We start from the raw sequence: 21969 nt of genomic DNA on the forward strand, positions 1-21969 counted from the left end.
ATTTAATCATTCTTTTAAACTTAACACACAAGATCGTAAAAAATTATTTTATTTATTTCCTCCCTCATATCTAATGTTCACACGAATTTATCAAAGTTTTCGACGAAATTTTTTAACACAGATTTTGTATGAGTTTGGGTATTTTAATTGCTATTTCACATCAGTGTGTACTTTTAAAACACATTACATAATATGAAATCGTTAATTTATTAAGTTAATTAATTTTATTCGTGTCTTCCCTCATCTTACCGTTCACATGAATTTATCCATTTTTTGAAATTGCAACAGAATAGTATAAAAGCATTCCAGATGCTCTAAAAAAGAATATTCTCGAAAATTCTCGGTTTGGAGAATATTCTCCAAAAGATTATTACTGAGAATTTTACAACACTACAACGCCAGACATAGCAAATGACATGCTGAATTCAGTTTCAGTTATCGTTTGCCCATTAATCAGTCACGTATGACTGTACTGGCAAATGATAATTGAGTCAGATTCAATATGTACGTTCATTGGAGCGAGCCTGTTGTTAGAAAGTTGCAATCACTCGGCATATACATAGGTAATCACGAGACAACAATCAGCTTACAGTTTGAGTCCGACTCTATTCCGAACTGTATTGGTATTGGACTCCGATTCTTAACTGTATTAGATTGTAAATAAACTTCACACTGAAGAGTAGGTACACAAACACATCGACAACTAGGATTAATCTAGATATAATGGTGGATTTTGACATCAAACGGGGATTAAATTTTACATTGAACGTGCGTGAGAGATTCAAACACTATTTGCAGCTGCTCGGGAATTCCTCTAGTGTTTTGTAATAATATCAATTTTACTCCGATTACAATTTTGGGTGATTACAATACGGCGGTTCGTACGAAATTCTGATATGTCATAAATGGTATCGTCGTTCAAATTGAATACACGATAAATATATATATATATATAAATTTTTTTGCATACATCTGCAAACAAGCCCGGCTTGTATATAATAATGACAATAATATACATATCAATAAAAATCATTTACATTTACAATTTCATTGATTATTCATTATTAAAAAATGCAATAACATCGAATACACAACAACAAAAATTTCAAAAAACATCATTTTATACGCAATTGACGTACATATATAATAATAAAAATGGTCGTCAAATATAGAGACCGACATTTCTAAATATCCATTTATAAGTGTATGTCCTTGGTCAAATATATTTTTTATATAATTTAAATATGTATCGCGCTTTAAATGGAAAAAAAACGCGATTTATATACATAATAAATGTATTACACTAGGTCAGTGCCATTCGCCATATTTGTGACTTTTATTGTTACGGTACGTATATACGAGCATTTGGCAGGTGCTTTATTGTAATCTGGCGTTCTAGCGATGATATAAATGTGCACGGTTATATACATGTACATTTTGAAATGCCAGTGGAGCTCACTGGTCGATGAATAGTTAAATATTGACTTTAAAACAGTTAAATGCTACTGGCAGTAGTATATTTAGTTCTTGAAAAGGTCTATTCATACTATCTAGCACTGCAAGGTAACATCAGTGCACGGAAAAGAATGCTTCGATTCATACTATACAGCAGCGCACGTTCAAACAAGTTTTAGCCGAGCGCAAGACAAAATGGACTTATATATTTATTACGGCGCAATAATGCTTGCCTCGTATTCGAAAATATTCATATGCGCATGCAGACTTTTGTCAGTACGCATGCACTCGTTACATTTCCACAGTGGCCAAAGAGTACCGGACATGTACTGCTGTATAATATGAATAGACTGTGTCAGCTACTGCTGTTAGGTCGACGCCACATACATATTACGGAACATATGAATGTGTCTATATAGAATGTACCAAATAAAACTTTTCGTACTGCTGCCTGTCGGTGCTGTGCCAAACCTGTATTAACAAACCTTTAAACTTGGCTGGTATACATAAACAGTCAAATCCACATTCTAAAAGGTTTGCAACCTTTGCTCTACACTCAGAAGGCAGAATGATAGCATTTACATTCAGGTGCTAAAAATAATCGCCGTCAAATCAGAAAATTTAATACTCTGAAATTATATCAATTACTAAAACCATTTCATTCTATATAGATTTGACGTCAAATTTTAATGTTTAACATATAATATAAACCAGTTGACTGTCATAGGCGTCAAAGGTTGATGTCATTATAAGTTTCAAAAAAAAAAAAAACCGAAGCGAATGAAACGCCGTGTAATGAAAGTGCATTGTGGCGCGATTTTTACGCTGCATTTCTTCGCATCGGTTTTTTGCAAAGTGCAAATTTTCATATTTTTAAAATAATCAATTATGTAACAATGTAGACGTACTGCCAATCCATAGAAAGTTCATACAGACGGTGAAATGCCGGGTGCATATATATATATCATTGATCAGCTCAGTGTGATCGATCATCGCTTGCATAGTGCTATGAAACTGCCAAATGCAAACATATATAGCATATATAATCTGGAACGAATATTATATTACAACATTATATACAATGGAGAATGGCACTGTTTTACACACATACAAGTAAAGTTAAATTGTGCAAATAATAATAATACGTTCCGTGCTATTCTTACACGGGTTCGCATGACAAAAACAAACTAAAGCAGTCAAACAACAGCCAGGACGGGCCGAGTAGAAAGATTCAAGAGTAATTGACGTGTACGTACACAATTCCGCACATTGTAAAAAAATGAATTACATAATACTGTTAACAAATACAATGATCACACTATTTTATAAACCAATTGTACATAGATGTTGGCCCGTCCCGGATGTAACGGAGGGAAGTGTAATAGAAGGGATTTAATGGACCAGCACGTAGGTATTATTATATATATATATATATGTACTTTGTGACAGAATATGTAGAGAACGGGTAAAAGTATTAAATAATAATACGTTCACGGGCGGTAATGGTAATGATCGATCATCAAAATGCTTTCCGTACAAAATCCGACGAGAAATCAAAAACAACACCCCTCCGAGACGATCTTGCGACACTGATCGTGTGACCTTCGACTCGGAACGATTCAACTGTTATTGTTAGTCTGTGGTGATTTTTCCTTGGACTGTGCGGCTTTCATGTCGACGTCGCTCAGCGTCGAAGAGCTCGGCGTTTCGTCTGGATCTGAAACGATTGAAGTCAGACATTACTTTGATGTATGGGTGAGGTTTTGAATTACCAAAGTGTCAATCTTGAGGCTTTTTCAAATTCACTATCGGAAGATAAGAGCACACGGCTTGAACGATCGTTTTCTTCTACCATTTAACCAGCAACATACATACATAACTCAGTGTAATGCTTTCAACTGAAATTTATTTTATTTTTACATAGATCTATACCAGGAAGACTTGACAGGAAGACCCAAATGCGCCTTCCTGGACAATTAATTACAAACAATGCAGCATTTAAATTATTACATAAATCACTGTATTTCCAGAAGCTGAAGAATACGAAATAACAATTAATTAATTACATAATTAATCCATTGAGACATCTATGGATTTAGATTTTGTACATAATTTTTACAAAATTATACACACAATAAATACAGAAGATTTGTGACAGCAGGAAAGATGATTTTTTTGCCAATTTTAAGGAACCGTTTCAACAATGATCAGATAAAATTGACAAACTCTGATGATGATTGATTTGGAATCACAAATACCCCCAAATCTAACCAGCAGTGTGGCGGATCGAACCCAGTGATCACTCGGTGCTAAACATACACGCTGCCATTAAGCCATACTGCTGGCTAAGATGAGATGTGATTGGTTCAATCCCTGATCCGGTGTTGCTGGCCAGACCTTAGATATGGTTCGGTGACAATCTCATACATGGTTATCTCGCACACATATTGAAATTTTATACATAAATAAACAAATCACTCTAAATATTGTCAACTTATAGTAGAGCTTAAAATTTGTCTATTACTTGGAAATTCTTCATTGTTTTGTAAACTCTTTTTGGGATGAACTCAGTTAGTAATGACGGAAAGTCTATTGATAAGAAAAGATTTTTGGTCCACATTATTTTTTATACACAACTTTTTCTATAAAAGTATTAATTTGAACGAAAAGTGCGTTAAAGTTTTTATATTTATATTTAACTAGCAATATAGCTGTGGTTTGCGTGCAATGCCTTCAACTGAGGGGTCATACGCTCAATCCCTAGCCCGGTGTTGCTGGCCAGACCTTAGATATGATTTGGTGACAATCTCATACATGGAATATGTGTTAATTGAGAATTCCACCCACCGAGAGTCAATCACGCAAACTATCATGTTATTTTTTTAATACAAAAATAGTCAAAAACATGCTATAGGACTAAAATTTTTTTTTATGTTGATGTATAAAATGATTAATAAGATATATATTGAACCCATTCGTATTGAGAAAAGCTGTATTTTGATTAAAAAATACTGGGGTCTTACTCGAGCCCGGTTCGGGACACTCGTTCGATCTCGACGCTCCGTCCTTCAAAGGTTAATTTAAGACTATTTCTTATATCCAACCATTTTAATTCGTCTAATGCTGCGTACGCACCAAGCCAACGAACGGCCCCCCAGCGGTGATTTATGAAGAAGTAAAAACTATAATTCTTTGATTTTTTTTCGATCGTAGTGCGTATCTTCGTAAGTCAAAACATCTTTAGTCGAGGACTACCTGTATGTAATTGTTGATGATCTAATTTTAGGTCAATCTCGAAAATTTATTTATCTTCAAAGGTTAATTTAAGACTATTTCTTATATCAAACCATTTCAATTCGTCTAATGCTGCGTACGCACCAAGCCAACGAACGACCCCCAGCGGTGATGTATGAAGAAGTAAAAAAATTATAATTCTTATTTTTTTTCGATCGTAGTGCATATCTTCGTAAGTCAAAACATCTTTAGTCAAACACTACCTGTATGTGATTGTTGATGATCTAATTTTAGCTCAATCTCGAAAATTTATTTAAATTGTGTATGTTCTGTTTTAACTTTCAATATTTTATTTTAATTTAAATATAATGATTATAATTTTATTTTGATATTTGAATTTAATTGTTATATAATAATAATAGTGTTACGTACGCCGCGGATTGAGCGAATAGAATCCCAGAGACTGTGTGACCGTTCAAGGATTATCTGTAACAGATATCTGTTAACGGATTAACTAAATGCATACCGTGCGACTGGTATAAGTGGTTTTAAGGATTAGCGACAAGCTAAGTGCATGTAAGCTAAACAATGATTGCACTTCTCATACCGTGGGAATACATATCCGAATACGTGACTATACAGTAGGTAAACAGATTAGACGTCCTGAGAGATCTACCCCTTATAAGGCGGTACATAAGCGATATCAGGTCATTCTGGACTGAGCAGGGACAGTGCGTGTAACTCCTTAATCATCAATAAATGCTGTGAAACGACTGTTGGCCTTTTACTTGGATCCTCCACCCACCCCTACGCAACAGTAGTTTTAATTTTGATATTCAATTTAATTTTTATTTCGATATTTTGTACGGTTTTAAAAGTTGGCCTGGGGGCCGTTCGTTGGCTTGGTGCGTACGCAGCATAACATACTTCTAACATTCTTACGCTTCCTCACATTCAAAATTGCACGCATTGCTCTATTCTGCAATCTATCAATGCACAATCCTCGCACAATAGAATGAGCACTGTAGCGCAATACACAGTATTTGGTCTGATTAAGGTTTAGAAGTGGCCATCAGTCGCCGAGTGTTGTTACCTGAGGTGGCCAATTGCTGCAGACGCTCCGGCAAACCGGCCGTCGTCATGCCCGCGTGCGGCGGATCCAAAATATCGGGCATGGCGTTCCGTCGACCCGTCCGCCCGGTCACCAAGAACTCAGTCGGCAACGTTGAATCTTCCCGCTGCATCACTGCCATCATCTTCAGAGCTGTCACAAACACATCAAACGTTTAGATTCAACACGGCGAGAGTGAAAAAGGAAGAACACCATTAGCACCGTAGCCGAAACGTGTATATACATAATAATACATTGAAATCAACTGATACTCTACATTGCCTTTAGAGAAACATTTAAAACAGTTAGAACGCCATAATTTCACTGGCCCCGTCGATGTTTAACACCTGCGTACGACACTACGATAAACATAGTCAAGACACACGTTAGTCAGTCGGGATGTACACATGTATTCTTAAAATACACCGCATCAATTACAAACTTCTACATACAATACGAAACAAATTGGTTAATGAACTTACTTACACAGCATTTTACTAAAGTGTCCAATACAACATTCTACGACAACGATGATTTACGCCCAATTTGCATGTTAAGTGTGACGCACATATACGTGTCAATTGCAATTAAGATAATTAGCCAAAAAAGAAAAAAAAAACAAAACAAATACGAAACATAATATATAATATTATTTTATTTTTAATATTGAACTTTTTTTTTTTCATTAACACTTGCCGCACTGTGATGGATAGCGAGTGGCCAGACCAGTATTTTATTTTATTTTGCCAAATATATTGAATGCAGGGTCTTCATATTTTATGTGTTCCTCATCAAAACCTCTATGATTCGAATTATGTCATTACGAAATGAAAACATTGATCAGAATCAATAGAAATAATTATTTTCGCAGGAAGCTCCTTGAATACGTGGCTCACAGATGCAAGAGAGAGTCAACACGATCACTTCCAGTTGTAATATATTGTGACTAGTTAGAGTATATTAACCAGCGACGTGGATTAGTGGTTATTATGAACAGAGTGGTCACGGGTTCAAGTCCCACTAGAGTCCCGCTGCTGGCCAGATCTTGGTTTGTGACTCCAGGTCGATCGTTTCTTAACAGAGTTTGCCAATTCGTTCCTGTAACATTGTCATCTCCTTTCCTATCTCTATAAAAGTCATTCAGAGTTTTGAGGTTCGCCAATTTATTTATAAAATGCTGCAAAAACTTCTGTGTCACTGTGGACGTTTGTATGAATTCGCATTGTAAAAAAAATGCTTATGTATATTGATTGATTGTATTGTATCTTTATAAGTGCAAGATTTGTAAAGGCGAGTTCATATTCTATGAAATAAAATTAAATTAAACAATCACTTTGGAATGACGGCTGTTTCAGCACTTATTTTATATTATTCAACGTTTAATACATGATACAATGATTTGTATAGCTAATTACAATAATTAACCTCGCAGACTTTGCTTTATTTCAACTTAAAACACACATTTTTAACTGGACGCTTGGCGTCCAGCACAGTGGGTAGCGGATTTGTTTAGCACAGTAAGGCAAGTGTTAAAAACTACTTTATGTTATTGTAACCACATAATACCGTATATAGTATATTATAATAGTTATTTTCTACGAATACTATTATGTTGAGAAAGCGTTTGGATTGTTTGTATATTATAATATTTGTAAGGTGTACTTCGAGACGAAGTAGTAGTCAAGCGTTTCAAAATCAATATATTATTATTATGTAAATTAAGAAGGAAAATAATAATAAAAAAAGCGAAAAATAAAATAAACATAAAAACCAGCATGCATAATACTGCGAGTAAAAATCTTTCAACGGAAAATATAATCGCTCAAATTTAATATTGTATTGTAATATTCTACTACGTAGTGCAAATAATCTTTTGAGTGCAGCATTAAAAAAAAAAACCATATGTAAGTTATTCAACAATGGAGTAACTCGTTTCGACGGTAACTTTTGATCCGTCTATATCAATTCGAAACGTTAGATTAAAATAAATATACTACACACACGGAGAACACATTTCGTAAATCAATTACACAATTTTCCAAGCATGTCGGCAAGATTTGTTTCGTCGATAAATTTTGAAATGTTCTGTATAAAAGATCCAACACACGCGATTGACACTTTTATATTCACAGGTCTATTCATACTGGCACGTTCTATATGGACACATTAATATATTCCGTAATATGTATGTGGCGTCGACCTAACAGCAATAGCCGACACAATCTATTAATATTATACAGCAGTACATGTCACCGTAACGTATCAAGCAAAACTGGTATTCTTTGGCCACTGTGGAAATGTGACGTCATAGTAGCGAGTGCACGCGTACTAACAAAAGTGCGGAAACGTCATATTGTGACTCGATGATATGAAGCAAGCAATATTGCGATGTATCGTCGCACTCTGTAATGAATATATGTACATATATTAAAGCCGATTTTGCCTTGCACTCGGCCAAAACTTGTCTGAACGTGCACTACTGTATAGTATGAATGGAAGTAGTATTTTCCGTGCACTGCTGTGCCTATGATAGTATGAATAGACCTTTAACCAACACAGCATTACACAACCAGGTAACATTCCAAAGCGTCAACTTGCATTGGTAGTACATACATATCAATGGCTTGGTGCACAGATGTTGAATGTCCATTTTTGAAATTGTATCAAATTTTAATTTATACCACATAAATAACTTTGAAAGGAAAAACCTGAATTATTCCAGCATCTATAAACTTAAAATTGGATACAAATTCAAAAATGGACATACAATATCTGTGCACCAAGCCTTATTTATATACGAACAAATCTTGGTTCAAAACAGGTTAATTATACTATTTTATTACACAATATCATAAAATAAAAGTTTATACCTATGTACATATATTATATAATGAAATTTTTTTTTAATTTAAGTAAATTTTAATAATTAAAATTCTCCAAATGCACAGTATATGTATTTCATATCATAAACCATATCTAAAAGACCGAGCTTCGCTCGATAATCAACCCCCTAATATTATTTAGTTTATTTTAGAATTTAATAGTAATTATTTTATTATAGAATTTAATATTAATTATTTTATTTTAGAATTTAGTATTAATTGTGTTATTTTAGAATTTAATATCAATTATTTTATTTCAAAATTCTATCTCCGATGATGGGTCAAGTAAGTATGGAACGTCATTAGATTAATATGACGGGCTGAAAACCAGACTGGTACAAGTGACATTTTTAAAAAAAAGCTGGTTTAAGTGTTAAAATAATAACATTTCATATATGCTATTATTTTAGCACTTAAACCAGATTTTTTTAAAAATGTCACTTGTACCAGTCTGGTTTTCAGCCCGTCATATTATATAATTTGCCACTTTCCACATTTCAAATGAATTTTCCCAAAGTCGAGACCCATTTCATTGGAGATTTTAGGCCATAAATAGAAAAGTTTCGTCAAAATCATTAGTTTAGTTTAAAATCGACAAACATATAAAATCAGCTCGTATGATAATACAATATAGCATTATGAAATTAAAAAGTTTTGATCAAATGAATCAAAAACTATAGGCAATCACTTTGAAGACCGGAGAATAAAAGGCAAAATTCATCAATTAGCATCAGAATCACAACAAAAAATAGTCACTCCGTATAATATATGTGATTTTCCGCAGATACATTTATCAATATCGAAAACCAGCATGTTAAAAAGTGAAAAAGAGAATTTTGAACCAAAAAAAACCGTACGACGGACTTCGAACGTCCACCACCCACTAGAGTCGTCATTGGAAAGAGTCATGTATACCTCATCAGAACAGATAGTCGTGTAAACTGTTAGTTTTAAAGTGTCAGTAAGAGAAATCTAATAATACCGCACAGAATCAATGCGTTCACACCGTTGAAGAATTAAATAGCGGAAGTTTTAATCGGAATAAGTAAAAAAAAAAAAAACTAATAATACAGCATTCTTAATATTAATGAAGGGCATGCTTTTGATTCGAATAATATATATATATATAATAATATGCAGCACACAGTAAATGATATTAATGCAGGCAGCGAGGGTGGGGTCCTCCGTTAAAGGCATGCTCTTCCTACCTGATTTCCGCTCGACATGCTTGCATGTTTGTGCGGCTTTCCGAACGCGGCCCACCTTTATTCTGTCTTTTTCTGAGGTCGTGGAAGACATTATATGTCAACCGGTGCGAACCTGTTCGGTTTGGGCCAACAACACACAACAATCTTTATCTTATGAAATAATAATAATACAAAAAAAAAAGGCGAAATAATATTATGTATACAAAATAGTAAAAAAACAATAATATATATATATAAAAAAAAAATGAAACAGGTTTTTTAAGTAATCAAATTTTATTTTATGTTATATGGAAAAATAGCACGTGATGATCGTATCGTATATTATAGAGGAAAAATAGTCGGATAAGAAATAAATTAAATTATTCTACGAATATAAAGCATCCTATGAATAAAATTTACCTCCATATGTACATATATTATGTATGTTTAACACTGATAGGAGTCAAGATTTTTCGTATTTAAGCGTAATTAAGGTGAATATTTTTCTTTTTTCACACACACACACACACATGAATCAGGGTGACCAATTGACGGTATTTTCAAACATTTTCATGTCTCGTTTGACTTCATTATTAATTTTAGAAAATATAATCCAATTTTATTTATATAAAAATAAATTATTAGTAATATATACGGATATAGCGAGGAATATTTTCTATTTTTAATAATAATTTTACCACTTGGCCGACAGACGCTTGGTCGAACAGACATTTGGTTGAATGAAACATTTTAATTGTTTAAATTTATCAAAGATATCAAATTTTGAATAATGTATATATTTTTAGTGAGCTTTAAGTAATTTTGATACATAATAACACTGTTCGACAAATGACGACTTTTAAAATGTTTCAGAGACGAGATTCTATTGATAACTGGCTTATCTCAATAAAATAAACGAATTTTTGTTATTAATCCACAAGAATAGTCGAAATATGATTTTTCTAAGTGGAATTTCATTTAATTCTCATATAAAGATAATTTAATATATTATCCCAATTAATTCAATTCGGATTCATGTAAATACGAGTAAACACTAGTAAGAGCTTTTTGTTCGAAATTTTACCGATTTAAAGTTCACCACACATCCAATTAACCCTTTTAAACGAAATCAAAAAATAGTGTAGCCAGAACACTATCCTAATAAACATGTTTCAATAGAAAATACTCAATATAATATAGTATTAACAGTGGGAAAAAATCCCAAGTGAAAATACGTAATTTTGACTTTTGATTTGAACTGGACGACTACTTAGAGAGATTTGAAAGCTGAAAAGTACTAAAAATGAAAGATAAAATACCCGACTGTAGATTCTAATATTCATTTTGAACAGAAAATTAACAGATTTTGATGCATCAACCGAACAACACCAAGATATAGAAAAATCGCGCGATTTAAAAAACACATATATCTCCGAATCTCGAGCCAATCAACACTTTTTATTACCAGATTCGTGTTCACTGGGCATTGATCTATAAGAAAAGTCATATCTCGTCTCTGAAACATTTTTCGTGTCGAACAGTGTAATTAATGTTTATCATTTAATATGAAAAAAAATTGCGTTTTTTTTTCCAAAAATTGATCGAAATAGAAAATTATTTCAAAAAATATATGTATTTAGTAAATAGTAGACAATAAAAAACGATATTTAAGGCAATAGACAATAAAAAACGATATTTATTCAAAAAATATATGTATTTAGTAAATAGTAGACAATAAAAACGATATTTAATGGGCTGGTGGCACTAAAAAAAAATATGTATACTTCATTATTGAATTGTTTTATTTTTATTATTTCATAATTTCATTAATCATATTTCATATTATTATTATTATTATTATTTATTATTATGATTTTAGTAATATTTATATATTTACTTGTATTTATTTTTCTTTTTATTATCTATATATTATTTAAATGTGCGTTGGAGATTGCACTATTCTCCCCACTATTCTGGAATAAAAGCTATTATTATAATTATTATTATAAAAAAATTCAAAGCAATTAAATTATAATTTAAAAAAAAAATCTGCGACGGTATATTTCTTTTATCCAGCAGCAATTCGACAGCCGCTGTTGATTAGAATTAAATTAAAATAATAAAAAATTTCAATCGGCTGAATGTCCGTTCGACCAGAAGTCAATTTTTGACAAATTTGCTTTCATTATAAGTGGGTTTTAATAAAAAAAAAAAACTCAACTTCATTTTTGTTCATTCGACTATTTAAAAAAAAAAAAAAATAGTCTACACTTTTACAACGTAAGTACAGTGCTTTAATATCACAAAAATGTATTTGGTACTTGTTGACTATATATTAATAAAATAAAAAGATACATTTTATCCAATATAACTGATAATAAATGTCAGAGACAATTTTTTGTGGTACTTGTTGGCTATACGGGCGCAACTGAGCATTCAGTATACACACTTACCCTAACACAAACAAATACACGGCAGTTACATGAATTTGGTAAGCTAAATTTATACCAGGAAGGCCTAACAGGTAACTCCAATGCGCTTTCCTGGCCAGAAACATTGTACATTTGATACAAGTATTATACAAAGTAAATATACATATATCAAATAACATCCAGAGACATTTTTTTATTGACAAATCTGTAAATTTGCAGCGTTTTAAATAATTCAGCGAAAATCGAGTTTGCCGAAAACTCAAGATTTGCGTGAAAATAAGTAAGTTTGTCAATTTGTTGGAACCGTTTCAATGAAAATCAGACAAATCCAAGGTTTGGCCAGCAGAAACCAGTGGGATTTGAACCGGTGACCACTTTGTTCAAAGCATTATATGCTAACCACTAGTTTATTCTGCTGGCTTAAACTGCAATGAACGCTAAAAATTGCAATCTTTGTGAAAACAAACTCTGGCTTTCCCAAATAGCTTAATGTCATTTGGCTTTTGTCAAAGGAGTGTCCCTGAATTCATAAACATTCATTTAACTACCGTGGATTTGTTTGTCATAGTGTAAGCGAGTGTATTTGATGCTCAGTTGCGCCCATATAACCAACAAGTACCGTTTTTTTTCGTTTGAGGGAGAGTGGTCGTTTTAAATTAAATTTTGATAAAAATCCTTGTGTGCAAATTTTCGATAGAATTGACTCAGTAGAAATGGGTCAAAATAGATTACAATATCTGAATCATACAAACAGAAATGTCTATTTAAATTTATTTTATTATTTTTTTTCATATATGTACATACGTCATAGTATTGTAACATACGCTGCAATCGGCATTATCAGGCGGCTTAAGTGGTTTCGAGGGCAACAAAGGGGATCCTCAGATTAGGCATCACTATTTCCAAGATTATGGATGGAGCACTAGCGGTACGCGTATCTCCTGAATCACCAATCAATGCTATGAAACGACTTTGGCCTTTTACTTGGATCTTCCACTCATCCCACTTCTGACACCAGTATTGCGTTGGGGTGGGTGGAGGATCCAAGTAAAAGGCCAAAGTCGTTTCACAGCATTTATTGGTGATTCAGGAGATACACGCACCGCCAGTGCTCCGTCCAGAATCTGGGAAATAGCGATGCCCAATCCGAGGGTCTTCTTTGTTGCCCTCGAAACCACTTAAGCCGCCTGATAATGCCGATTGCGGCGTACATATGTTACAGTATCATGACAAGTCGCCCCAAATCGAAACTATGGGTGTAACTGTGTACCAAACTGGTCGCCACGCGAGCTATATTTGGGCGTAGTTCATTTTTCCAGGATTATTCTATTGGCCTATTTTTTTTATATATATAGATGTAGTTGGCAAGGGTTTTCAATATAAAATATATTATGTATTTTAATAAAATAAATCACAATAAATTAAATAAACGAGTACTAAGCACCGTCATAAAATAAATCAATAACAATGTAGACATTTTTTCGTGTTAAATATTTTAGATAAGATCCATCGTTTCCTTTTTTTCTTCCTGTCGAGGACTTTATACCCACTTTTGTATTTAGGCTTGCACTTACATTTAACGACATCGGTGTGTCCATCCGTAATAAACATTATTTCTTGTTTTCACCCTTCGGATCCATTGAGAGTATTATTTTAAAATAAAATGAACATCCCTGCTGGCAGCTAAATAAAATCTAGCTTAGAGAAAAAAGTATTTAACCCTTTGAGTGCTGACATCTTATCTGTTGCCACGCTGAAAATTTCGCCAACATTTCCAACTAGAATTATTTAGAAATCCAATAGAAAGCAGGTATAAAAATTGTAACTAATCCAAACAAACCCTAGATAACTACCACTGAGGATTTCGAGTTTTGCAAAGGTGTGTTTAGACTCTAATATATCTTGCAACAATATATGTAAAATAGACAAAAGAAGTCTATCAATGAATGTATTTTTCAAAACTAGTTTCATCTTCTCCATTGTTGTTAAAATATAATGCTCACAATCTAAATGCCAAGCCACAATCTAAAATAGTTAGCAGTTAGGGATTTCCATTGGAAAATTGTCTTTATAAACATTGACACGGATTACACGACCCATGTTCAATGCATTTATTTTCAATGCTACCTTTAAAGGCTTAGCAGGTTGTATTCTTGTTGATTTTTTACATAATCAAAAAACAAGGCGTATCGGCGTATTTCAGCCTCACGAACCTGTCGGCAAAACGCCGATCGGCGTTAGTTAGCATTCAAAGGGTTGATTAATACTAATTTAATACAAAAAATGAACGGGCAGAGCATGTACTAAATACTAAAGTACTCATTGCAGTTATTTCCTTTCGAAAGATGCGAGAACAATTATCAATTTCTCGACTAGTATTCGTCCTATATTAGCCGGAGAAAAGATTCACACCCAAAATATAAACTACGCCCGAAAACAGCTCACTTGGCTAACATATTAAAACACATGTAAGATACTAATCACAAACTGCAGGCAAATGTTTGCGCAATGGAGGGATGTCGATTTAAATGGCTCTACATCACGACAAAAATAAATCAGACAAAATAGGCCAACTGTTACAGGATTTAACAACCATTCAGATGCTGTCAGCAGACGCACTTGTAATCACAGAGTGAATATATGATTCGATACTATCCGGCCAGGATTTGAAACCACAACCTCTCTACTGGTAAACGATCGCTCAACCACACACGATACACAATAACAACGAATCCTCGACTATTTAATAATCACATAACGATAAGTATTCGAGTACAAATCAATACGAGCCGCAAACATATGCCGGTTGATGCGATTGTTTACGAGGCGTGCAGTTTCAATGGTGCGGTCGTGATGGGTTGTAGTTGTACGTTGTAAGTCTGGTGTGATAATGTGTGTGTTGTTTTTAGGTTATGTGTCGGTTGCTGACGGGTGGAGGGTGAGGGGTGTGGGGTGCGGGGTGTGGAAGAGGTGATGGTGGTGGTGTTCGGGTGTTCGGGTGTTCGGGTGTTCGGGTGTCACCTGCGTAGGTCAAGCGGCTGGTGCGGGCGGCATGTCGCGGGGCGAAGGGCGAGGGGCGGAGGCGGCGGGGGCGCGGGCGGGGTGAGGCGGGGCGGGGCAGAGCAGTCAAGGGGGCGCGCCGTGTCTCGACAGCTCCACGCGCCGTCGCAATGCCATCGAGTTTGACGTCTGGCGCCGACCAGTGCTGCCACTCGCACTTTTGCACACACATTATTTTGCCTACTGTCACACTGTCGCTTTGTTTTTTTTTATTTTTGTTTATTGATAACTAGCTGTTTTAAGGTCTGTTCATACTTAACAGCACTGCACGGCTTCAGCACTGCACGACTCTGTTTCAAATATGCCATTTTATTACTTTTCTATTCATATCTACCTACATGTCGCGGTCACGTCACGTTTACAGCACTTTGGCCGAGTGCAAGGCAAAATCGGCTTACTTATACATTACAGGCCATGACGATACGGCGCAATATTGCTTACGTCGTATTGTCGAGTACTTGCAATATGAATGCATACACGTGCATTCGTAGCTACGCGTCAGAATACAAGTCGACAAAAATGTTTTGACGTTTATCGAACCAAAAATTATGTATAATTGCAATGTTGTTGGAAGAAGAAGGTCAAGAAGGCAATAAAAAGCACGGAGGCGTTTTGATGTGCATCCCATGTTAAAAAATAGAAACACCGAAGGGGAATTTTGGACACTGTGTAAGGAGCTTGTGGATATATTTTTTTTAAATATTTCCGTATGAACCGATACCAATTTGAAACAATACTGGATAAAATTATAGGACAGGTGGTCGGTGGTCACCGGTTATAGGACTAGTGAAAGGTTTCGACCGTTTCCCGGCCTGTGGAAATTCAGTTGAGTTTGAAAGAGGATCGTTTATTTTCGTTCAATTTGGTACAATGGTTATTGTATGTACGAAGAGGTTTCTTCGGAGAAGTGATCTGTATGAACTCCAGAGGCTCACTCTGCCAGTGGATGTTGCTGCGTTGGTTTAGAAACGTTTTGGGTTGGAGTGTGTCGTGTGCACTATCCTTTGTTCTTGGTACTCGCGCTGACCTATTTATGCTGCGAGCGTGATTTTATGGGTGTTCTTCCTTTGTTTCCAAGACACGTGTATAGAAACACGTGTCGACCTTTTTACGAGGCGAGCGTGTGCCATGCGTTAATGACTTTCCTGGATATGTGTCGCGGTGACCTGATGAGATCATTTAAGTTGTACTATATGCCTACAAAATAAAAACACAAATCACCAAAAAGTCACCAAAAAGTCACCATTTTTTCACCGATAACAGACGGTCTGTGAAAGAGATAGCTGCATACGTAATGGCATAGTAAACAAGATCATGGTGAACAGACGGGGTGAGAAAGAGATGGCCGTATACGTAATGCCTGGAACGCATCATCGGTTTACGGAAAATCTGTGAACGAGTTGTCAGGTAACCCTGTCAAATGTCGCTATCGATAATTGGTCCAAAACAGCAAAGCGACAGCCTCATGGCACGTAATTCGCGTGTATATCTCCACGATGGCCAAAAAGACGGATGTTGCTGTAAGGTATGAACAGAAAATGTCGGGTACTGCTGTAAGCCTGCCGTGGCATAAACGTGACGGTTGAAATGAACATACCCATACAAAATGTACCAAAGAATACTTTTCGTACGGCCGGATACATGCTGAAGTCGGTACGTGCTGACTAGGTATGAACAGACCTATAAGGAGCTTGTGGATGATGGATAAATTTTTTTTAAATATTTCCGTATGAACCGATACCAATTTGAAACAATACTGGATAAAATAAAAATACAAATCACCAAAAAATCTACACAATTTAAGGAAGCATTGTCAAAAAGTCATTGTCAGCGCCGAAACCATGTTGAAAGATTGAACAGCTGTCAACTGTCACTATCAATAATTGGTCAAAAACAGCAAAGCAGCTGACTCATGGCACGTAATTCGCGTGTATATTTCCACGATGGCCAAAAAAACGGATATGATACGTTGACGGATGTTGCTGTAAGGTATGAACAGGAAATGTCGGGTACTGCCGTAAGCCTGCCGTGGCGTAAACGTGACGGTTGAAATGAACATACCCATACAAAATGTACCAAAGAATACTTTTCGTACGGCCGGATACCTGCTGAAGTCGTTTCGTGCTGACTAGGTATGAACAGACCTTATCTCGTGTACGAAAATTTGTTCCTAAAGCGAAGAAGGTACGTACATATGTATGTACATAAAGGCATATTAATTACTTGGTAAAATTTTAAAATTTTTGAAAGCAGCCCATTTAAATATTTTTCATTAATTAATCTCAAGAACGAAAATTTAAGATACCAAGATTTTTTGGATTCTGCAAAAGTCGTAAATGTAGAATTAGATGCCGATAAATTGTATGATAATATCTGCCTTCTTAAAAATATAATTTCTTGCAACATATAAACAATGAAGTTTGCAGGTTTGTGGGTCCAACATATGTATGCAACTGTGAACCAAACATGCTGTGTATAATATGATGTTAACGTCTGTATTTCATATTATTTTTTTTAGAAAAATTTTCGTATGTCACCGTGCTTCATTTAATAAGACAAATTCATGCAAAACCAAAACAAAAAACCTTAACTGCACAGCCAAAATAACCATTATAATAAAAAAACGTTAATAGAAATTCCAAGAGGAGGCATCTACACATAAGGGTAAACTTCCAAATTGATTTTTTTATGTTTTTTTGTAATTATTGTAGTATTCATGTTTTTATATTTGTTATTATGGATGAGGATCCTTCAAATATAAGATTATATGATGGTGAAACTCATGGTCTGATCTTATTTCACACAGTCAAATATAATACCTTCTGAATATCTTTTAATAGTTTTATTTCATTAAACTTTTGATTTGATTTGATGATTGATCAATTCTTGTAACTTTTTTTTCATAATTAAAATTTCATTTTAACAATCTCATTCATTTTCCAGACAAATATAATTCGTTTAAACTAATGTAGTGTATAAATGCCAAAATTTGTTAAACAGTGTTATTATTTCCATCAATAATATTTAATAGTAAAGCAAACTAATTTTTTTTAGGAAAATTTACCAGCTATTATTTTAATAAAAACTACCCATTCTCATGATACTGCTTCTGCTGAGACTTTGAGGTACTTAAAGCCTTCAGATCCCATTAGAAACAGCTACATGGAGTATTTTAAAAATGGTTTGACTCCGGTGGAAGCCATGAAGCACCACCAAAGAATAATGGAGCTACGGAACATTAGTGAAGCAAATCTGGCAAATTCAACACTTTTCCCAAAACACAGATCTGTTTTGCATTTGTACCAGAAATGGACAAAACAGAATTTTGGGGTAAAAATTACCGGTGGTGCTTTGATTGAGGTTTTTGGATTATTTTTCTTCTATTACTTATATATGTAATAATATTTTTATCGAAATATACAACACTGATGTGTAAATTTAAAATATACTTTTTTTTTTCTTTCAGAAAAAAAAAAAGTTTTTATGAAGACAATGGAGTTATCGTCAAAACATGTATAGAGCCTTTTTTTATCGTCGTCATAACTCCTGTGATGAAAAGAGCTCACAATTTGCCTTGTGCCAAAGACATAGTATTTGTGGACAGCACGGCAGCTTGAGACACACAAAGGAACAGCATCACTTTCGTTCTAACAATGAACGCTGGTGGTGCTGTGCCTTTGGCTCTTCTCATCACCGAGGGCCAAACTGCTGAGGAATACACTTCAGTATTCACTCTCTTAAAAAAGGCCATCGGCGAGTTTGGCTTCGGTGGATTGGGCTCGCCATACTGCTTCTTGACAGATGATAGTGATGCTGAGCGAATGTCTCTTGGAAATGTTTTTCCTAACGCGAAGTTACTTTTGTGCATCTTTCATATAGGGCAATCTATTTGGAGATGGCTTTGCAATGCAAAGCATAATATTTTAGAAGAAGACCGACCAATTTTGTTTCGTTTGTTCCAACAAATGTATTCAGCAAGAAGTACAATACAGGCCCAAGAAGCCTTTGAGTTGACAAATACAAGTAATATATCACTTAAATATTTGAATTGGATAAAATATATGTCAAAATATTGGGAAAGGAAAGAATGTTGGTGTGTGGCTTATCGTGATACTAGAATGCGCGGTAACCAAACAAACAATTTTACCGTCAGAATTTTTAAGGACATTATTTTACAGAGGTATAAATCCTACAATGGGGTAATACTAGTCGATTCTATTTGTACTGATGAGGAAAAATATTATGTAGACAAGTATTCAGATTATGCTCACGGTAGAATTGACAAAAAGAGGTTTCATTTGCAATTTGAATTTGATAAATCAAAATACTTAAAGAAAGAAATGATCGTAAAAAAAGATGATGATAATTTCCTAATACCGAGTGAAACAATCACGGGAAAAATATATGAGGTGGATTTTACTCTCGGACACTGTACTTGCGAGATAGGACGTTTTGGCAAAATTTGTAAACACCAAATTGTTGTTTATTCGTTGCATCTAAATATATCGGAAGATGATACCGCAGAAGAAAGGTATTCTTAGGTGAAGATGCTTCCAAAAAGGAATTCTATCTACTACTAAGGTCTATAAAAACTATCACAAATACGAGTGAACCATTTCCAGTATAGTGGAATATACAACAAATGTTCAAAATAGTTCGAATAAAATTGTTAAAATAGAAGAAGAAACAATGAAAATGTTTGAAGAATCTTGCCAGTTACTTAAAGCTAAAATTCTTCCGAATGTTGCCAAAAAATCTTTAAAATTAATGATTACAAATTTTAAGAACATTGATACACCAGAGCAATGTTGTGAATGGGTTGAATGGATTAATCAAAGGAATAAGCTATAACATAGATCAGTCAGTAGCATTCAGCCTACGGCTATATCAAGGAGGAATCCTGTTGACACAATAGGCCGGCAATCTGTGGACAAACCCAGAAGAAAGAAGAGAAATTTGGGGGACGGTATTTCTCTAAATACTCCACATGCAAAGTCACACTAATACTTACAAAATATAATCTTTTTGGAATGATGTCGAACGAATCATATTTCTTGCTGAATAAATGCACTTTCATTTTTGGTCAGGTCAAATAAAAAAATTTATGGATTTGTGCTAGAAAAATGTTACTGTGAGATCTTCTGATAATAGATGATTGCATAAGTTCGTATACAACTTTTATAGGTTTTTTTTGATACCATATTGGATAATTCACCCTGCTCTGGAAGGCGTTTAAATTTAATTTAAGTATTAATTTGGTACCTATATATAATATACATTGTACGTATAGGGTACCATTCGTTCAATTTTTCAAGTATTTTATTTAATGTATGGATTTGCTGCCAATCTATTTAAATTCGAATATTTTGAGTGTGTTCAATATTTACTACGTCTTGTCAAATTTCTTTTGTCTCGTGATATTTTCTCAATTATGCGTTAACTTCTCAATTGTTCGATGACGTCACGGATTTACAAACCAACGATACTTACATACATACAAAGTTCCTTTCGAAATTATATATTAGATATCTTCTTTAAATTGTTTGTTTGTTTGTCTGCATTATTTCAATAAAGAAATGAAAAAGCTAATAGCCTATGTTTTTATTTAATTTATTTTCTATATAAGTCTCAAGTATATATTACAATATACTTGAAGAATTTGAAATTTTTAAGTTGACCGGAAATGGTACCTCCCCTTATAGGTCTCCTCTTTTTTTTTAAGTCTTTGAATTAAATTATCTCCCAAACCGCTAACTGTATTGGACTGAAATATTTTTACATGTAATAGAAATAATAATCTTTATAACCTTATATTTTTTAAATATTTTTATCTGAACCGGAAGTAGTACTTTAACTCTAGAGAATCGAGGTTTTTTATGTTTTTATCAGAAACCTTTCGGTTTATTGAACTGAAATTTCATATCTAGAAGTTTAAGCTTATCCGTCTACTGGAAGTGGCAGTTTACTCTTGTTCGATTTTTCTTCAATAACTTTTTTCGACTACTTAAATATGTATGCTCTTCACGAACAAAATTCAAGTATAATTCTTGTATCAATGTGATGAAAATAAAAAAAAAAATCACTAAATTTAATAAACCAGAATGGGATTTTTTCCCCTTAGAAAAGTCAAAAATATTGTGACCACACCTCTGAACGTATCAAGCTGAAAATTTATGTTTGTATTCTTTATGTACTAACTTAGAGCTAATAAGGTTTTAGTCAGAATTCGTATACCGGAAGTAGTTTTGACCTTTAAAATTATTTTTATTTTCTTGATATTTAATGTGTATAATAATTATAGAGATTTTAAGTAATAAAAAAATTTTGAACAAAACCCAACAACCGGAAATAGAACTTTTATCTTGTGTAAGTTTCCTTACATTTGTGCTCAATTTCTATCGAAAATGCTCTCATGTGTATATATGTTTAATTATCGAATTATTTTTAGTTGTTATACAAGTTTACTCTCATATACATAAATATATGATGCCGGTCTGTGAGAATTACTGAAAAATATATGCTGGTTCGCCAAATGAAAATCATATTTCATAACTGAAAGGATACAGTAAAATATTCATGACTGAAAGTACATTTGTTCTGAATTCTTT

General features: G+C 34.0%; 2 protein-coding genes across 3 annotated transcripts; one reads left to right on the forward strand and one right to left on the reverse strand.

Annotated features, from left to right (window-relative positions):
- Window positions 1-964: 964 nt before the first annotated feature.
- Window positions 965-15520, reverse strand: LOC143916570 (uncharacterized). The gene is made up of 4 exons (XM_077437719.1): window positions 15323-15520; window positions 9891-10002; window positions 5783-5953; window positions 965-3172 (listed from the first exon to the last, which is right to left on the reverse strand). Exons 2-4 carry the CDS (start codon window positions 9979-9981, stop codon window positions 3075-3077), a joined length of 360 nt encoding a protein of 119 aa, XP_077293845.1. The 5' UTR covers window positions 9982-10002; window positions 15323-15520; the 3' UTR covers window positions 965-3074.
- Window positions 15521-17293: 1773 nt separating this feature from the next.
- LOC143916730 (uncharacterized) lies at window positions 17294-20948 on the forward strand. Of its 2 annotated transcripts, none has more exons than XM_077437958.1 (4): window positions 17294-17493; window positions 17880-18025; window positions 18416-18721; window positions 18828-20948. In XM_077437958.1, the coding sequence occupies exon 4, from the start codon at window positions 19015-19017 to the stop codon at window positions 19900-19902; it is 888 nt and encodes a 295-aa protein (XP_077294084.1). In that variant the 5' UTR covers window positions 17294-17493; window positions 17880-18025; window positions 18416-18721; window positions 18828-19014; the 3' UTR covers window positions 19903-20948. The 2 variants fall into 2 exon arrangements, with proteins under 2 accessions (XP_077294084.1, XP_077294085.1); XM_077437959.1 differs by lacking the exon at window positions 17294-17493 and adding an exon at window positions 17663-17787.
- Window positions 20949-21969: the final 1021 nt, after the last annotated feature.

This window comes from Arctopsyche grandis, chromosome 9, assembly GCF_051622035.1.
Source record: "Arctopsyche grandis isolate Sample6627 chromosome 9, ASM5162203v2, whole genome shotgun sequence".
Classification (NCBI taxonomy): Eukaryota; Metazoa; Arthropoda; class Insecta; order Trichoptera; family Hydropsychidae; genus Arctopsyche; species Arctopsyche grandis.

Coding starts and splice junctions, on each gene's coding strand:
- LOC143916570 (XM_077437719.1), bottom strand. CDS start 9,981: ATGTCTTCCACGACCTCAGAAAAAGACAGAATAAAGGTGGGCCGCGTT. Junction 5,954..9,890: donor GCATGTCGAGCGGAAATCAG/GTAGGAAGAGCA, acceptor TGTTTGTGACAG/CTCTGAAGATGATGGCAGTG. Junction 3,173..5,782: donor GCAGCAATTGGCCACCTCAG/GTAACAACACTC, acceptor CAATCGTTTCAG/ATCCAGACGAAACGCCGAGC.
- LOC143916730 (XM_077437958.1), top strand. CDS start 19,015: ATGAACGCTGGTGGTGCTGTGCCTTTGGCTCTTCTCATCACCGAGGGC.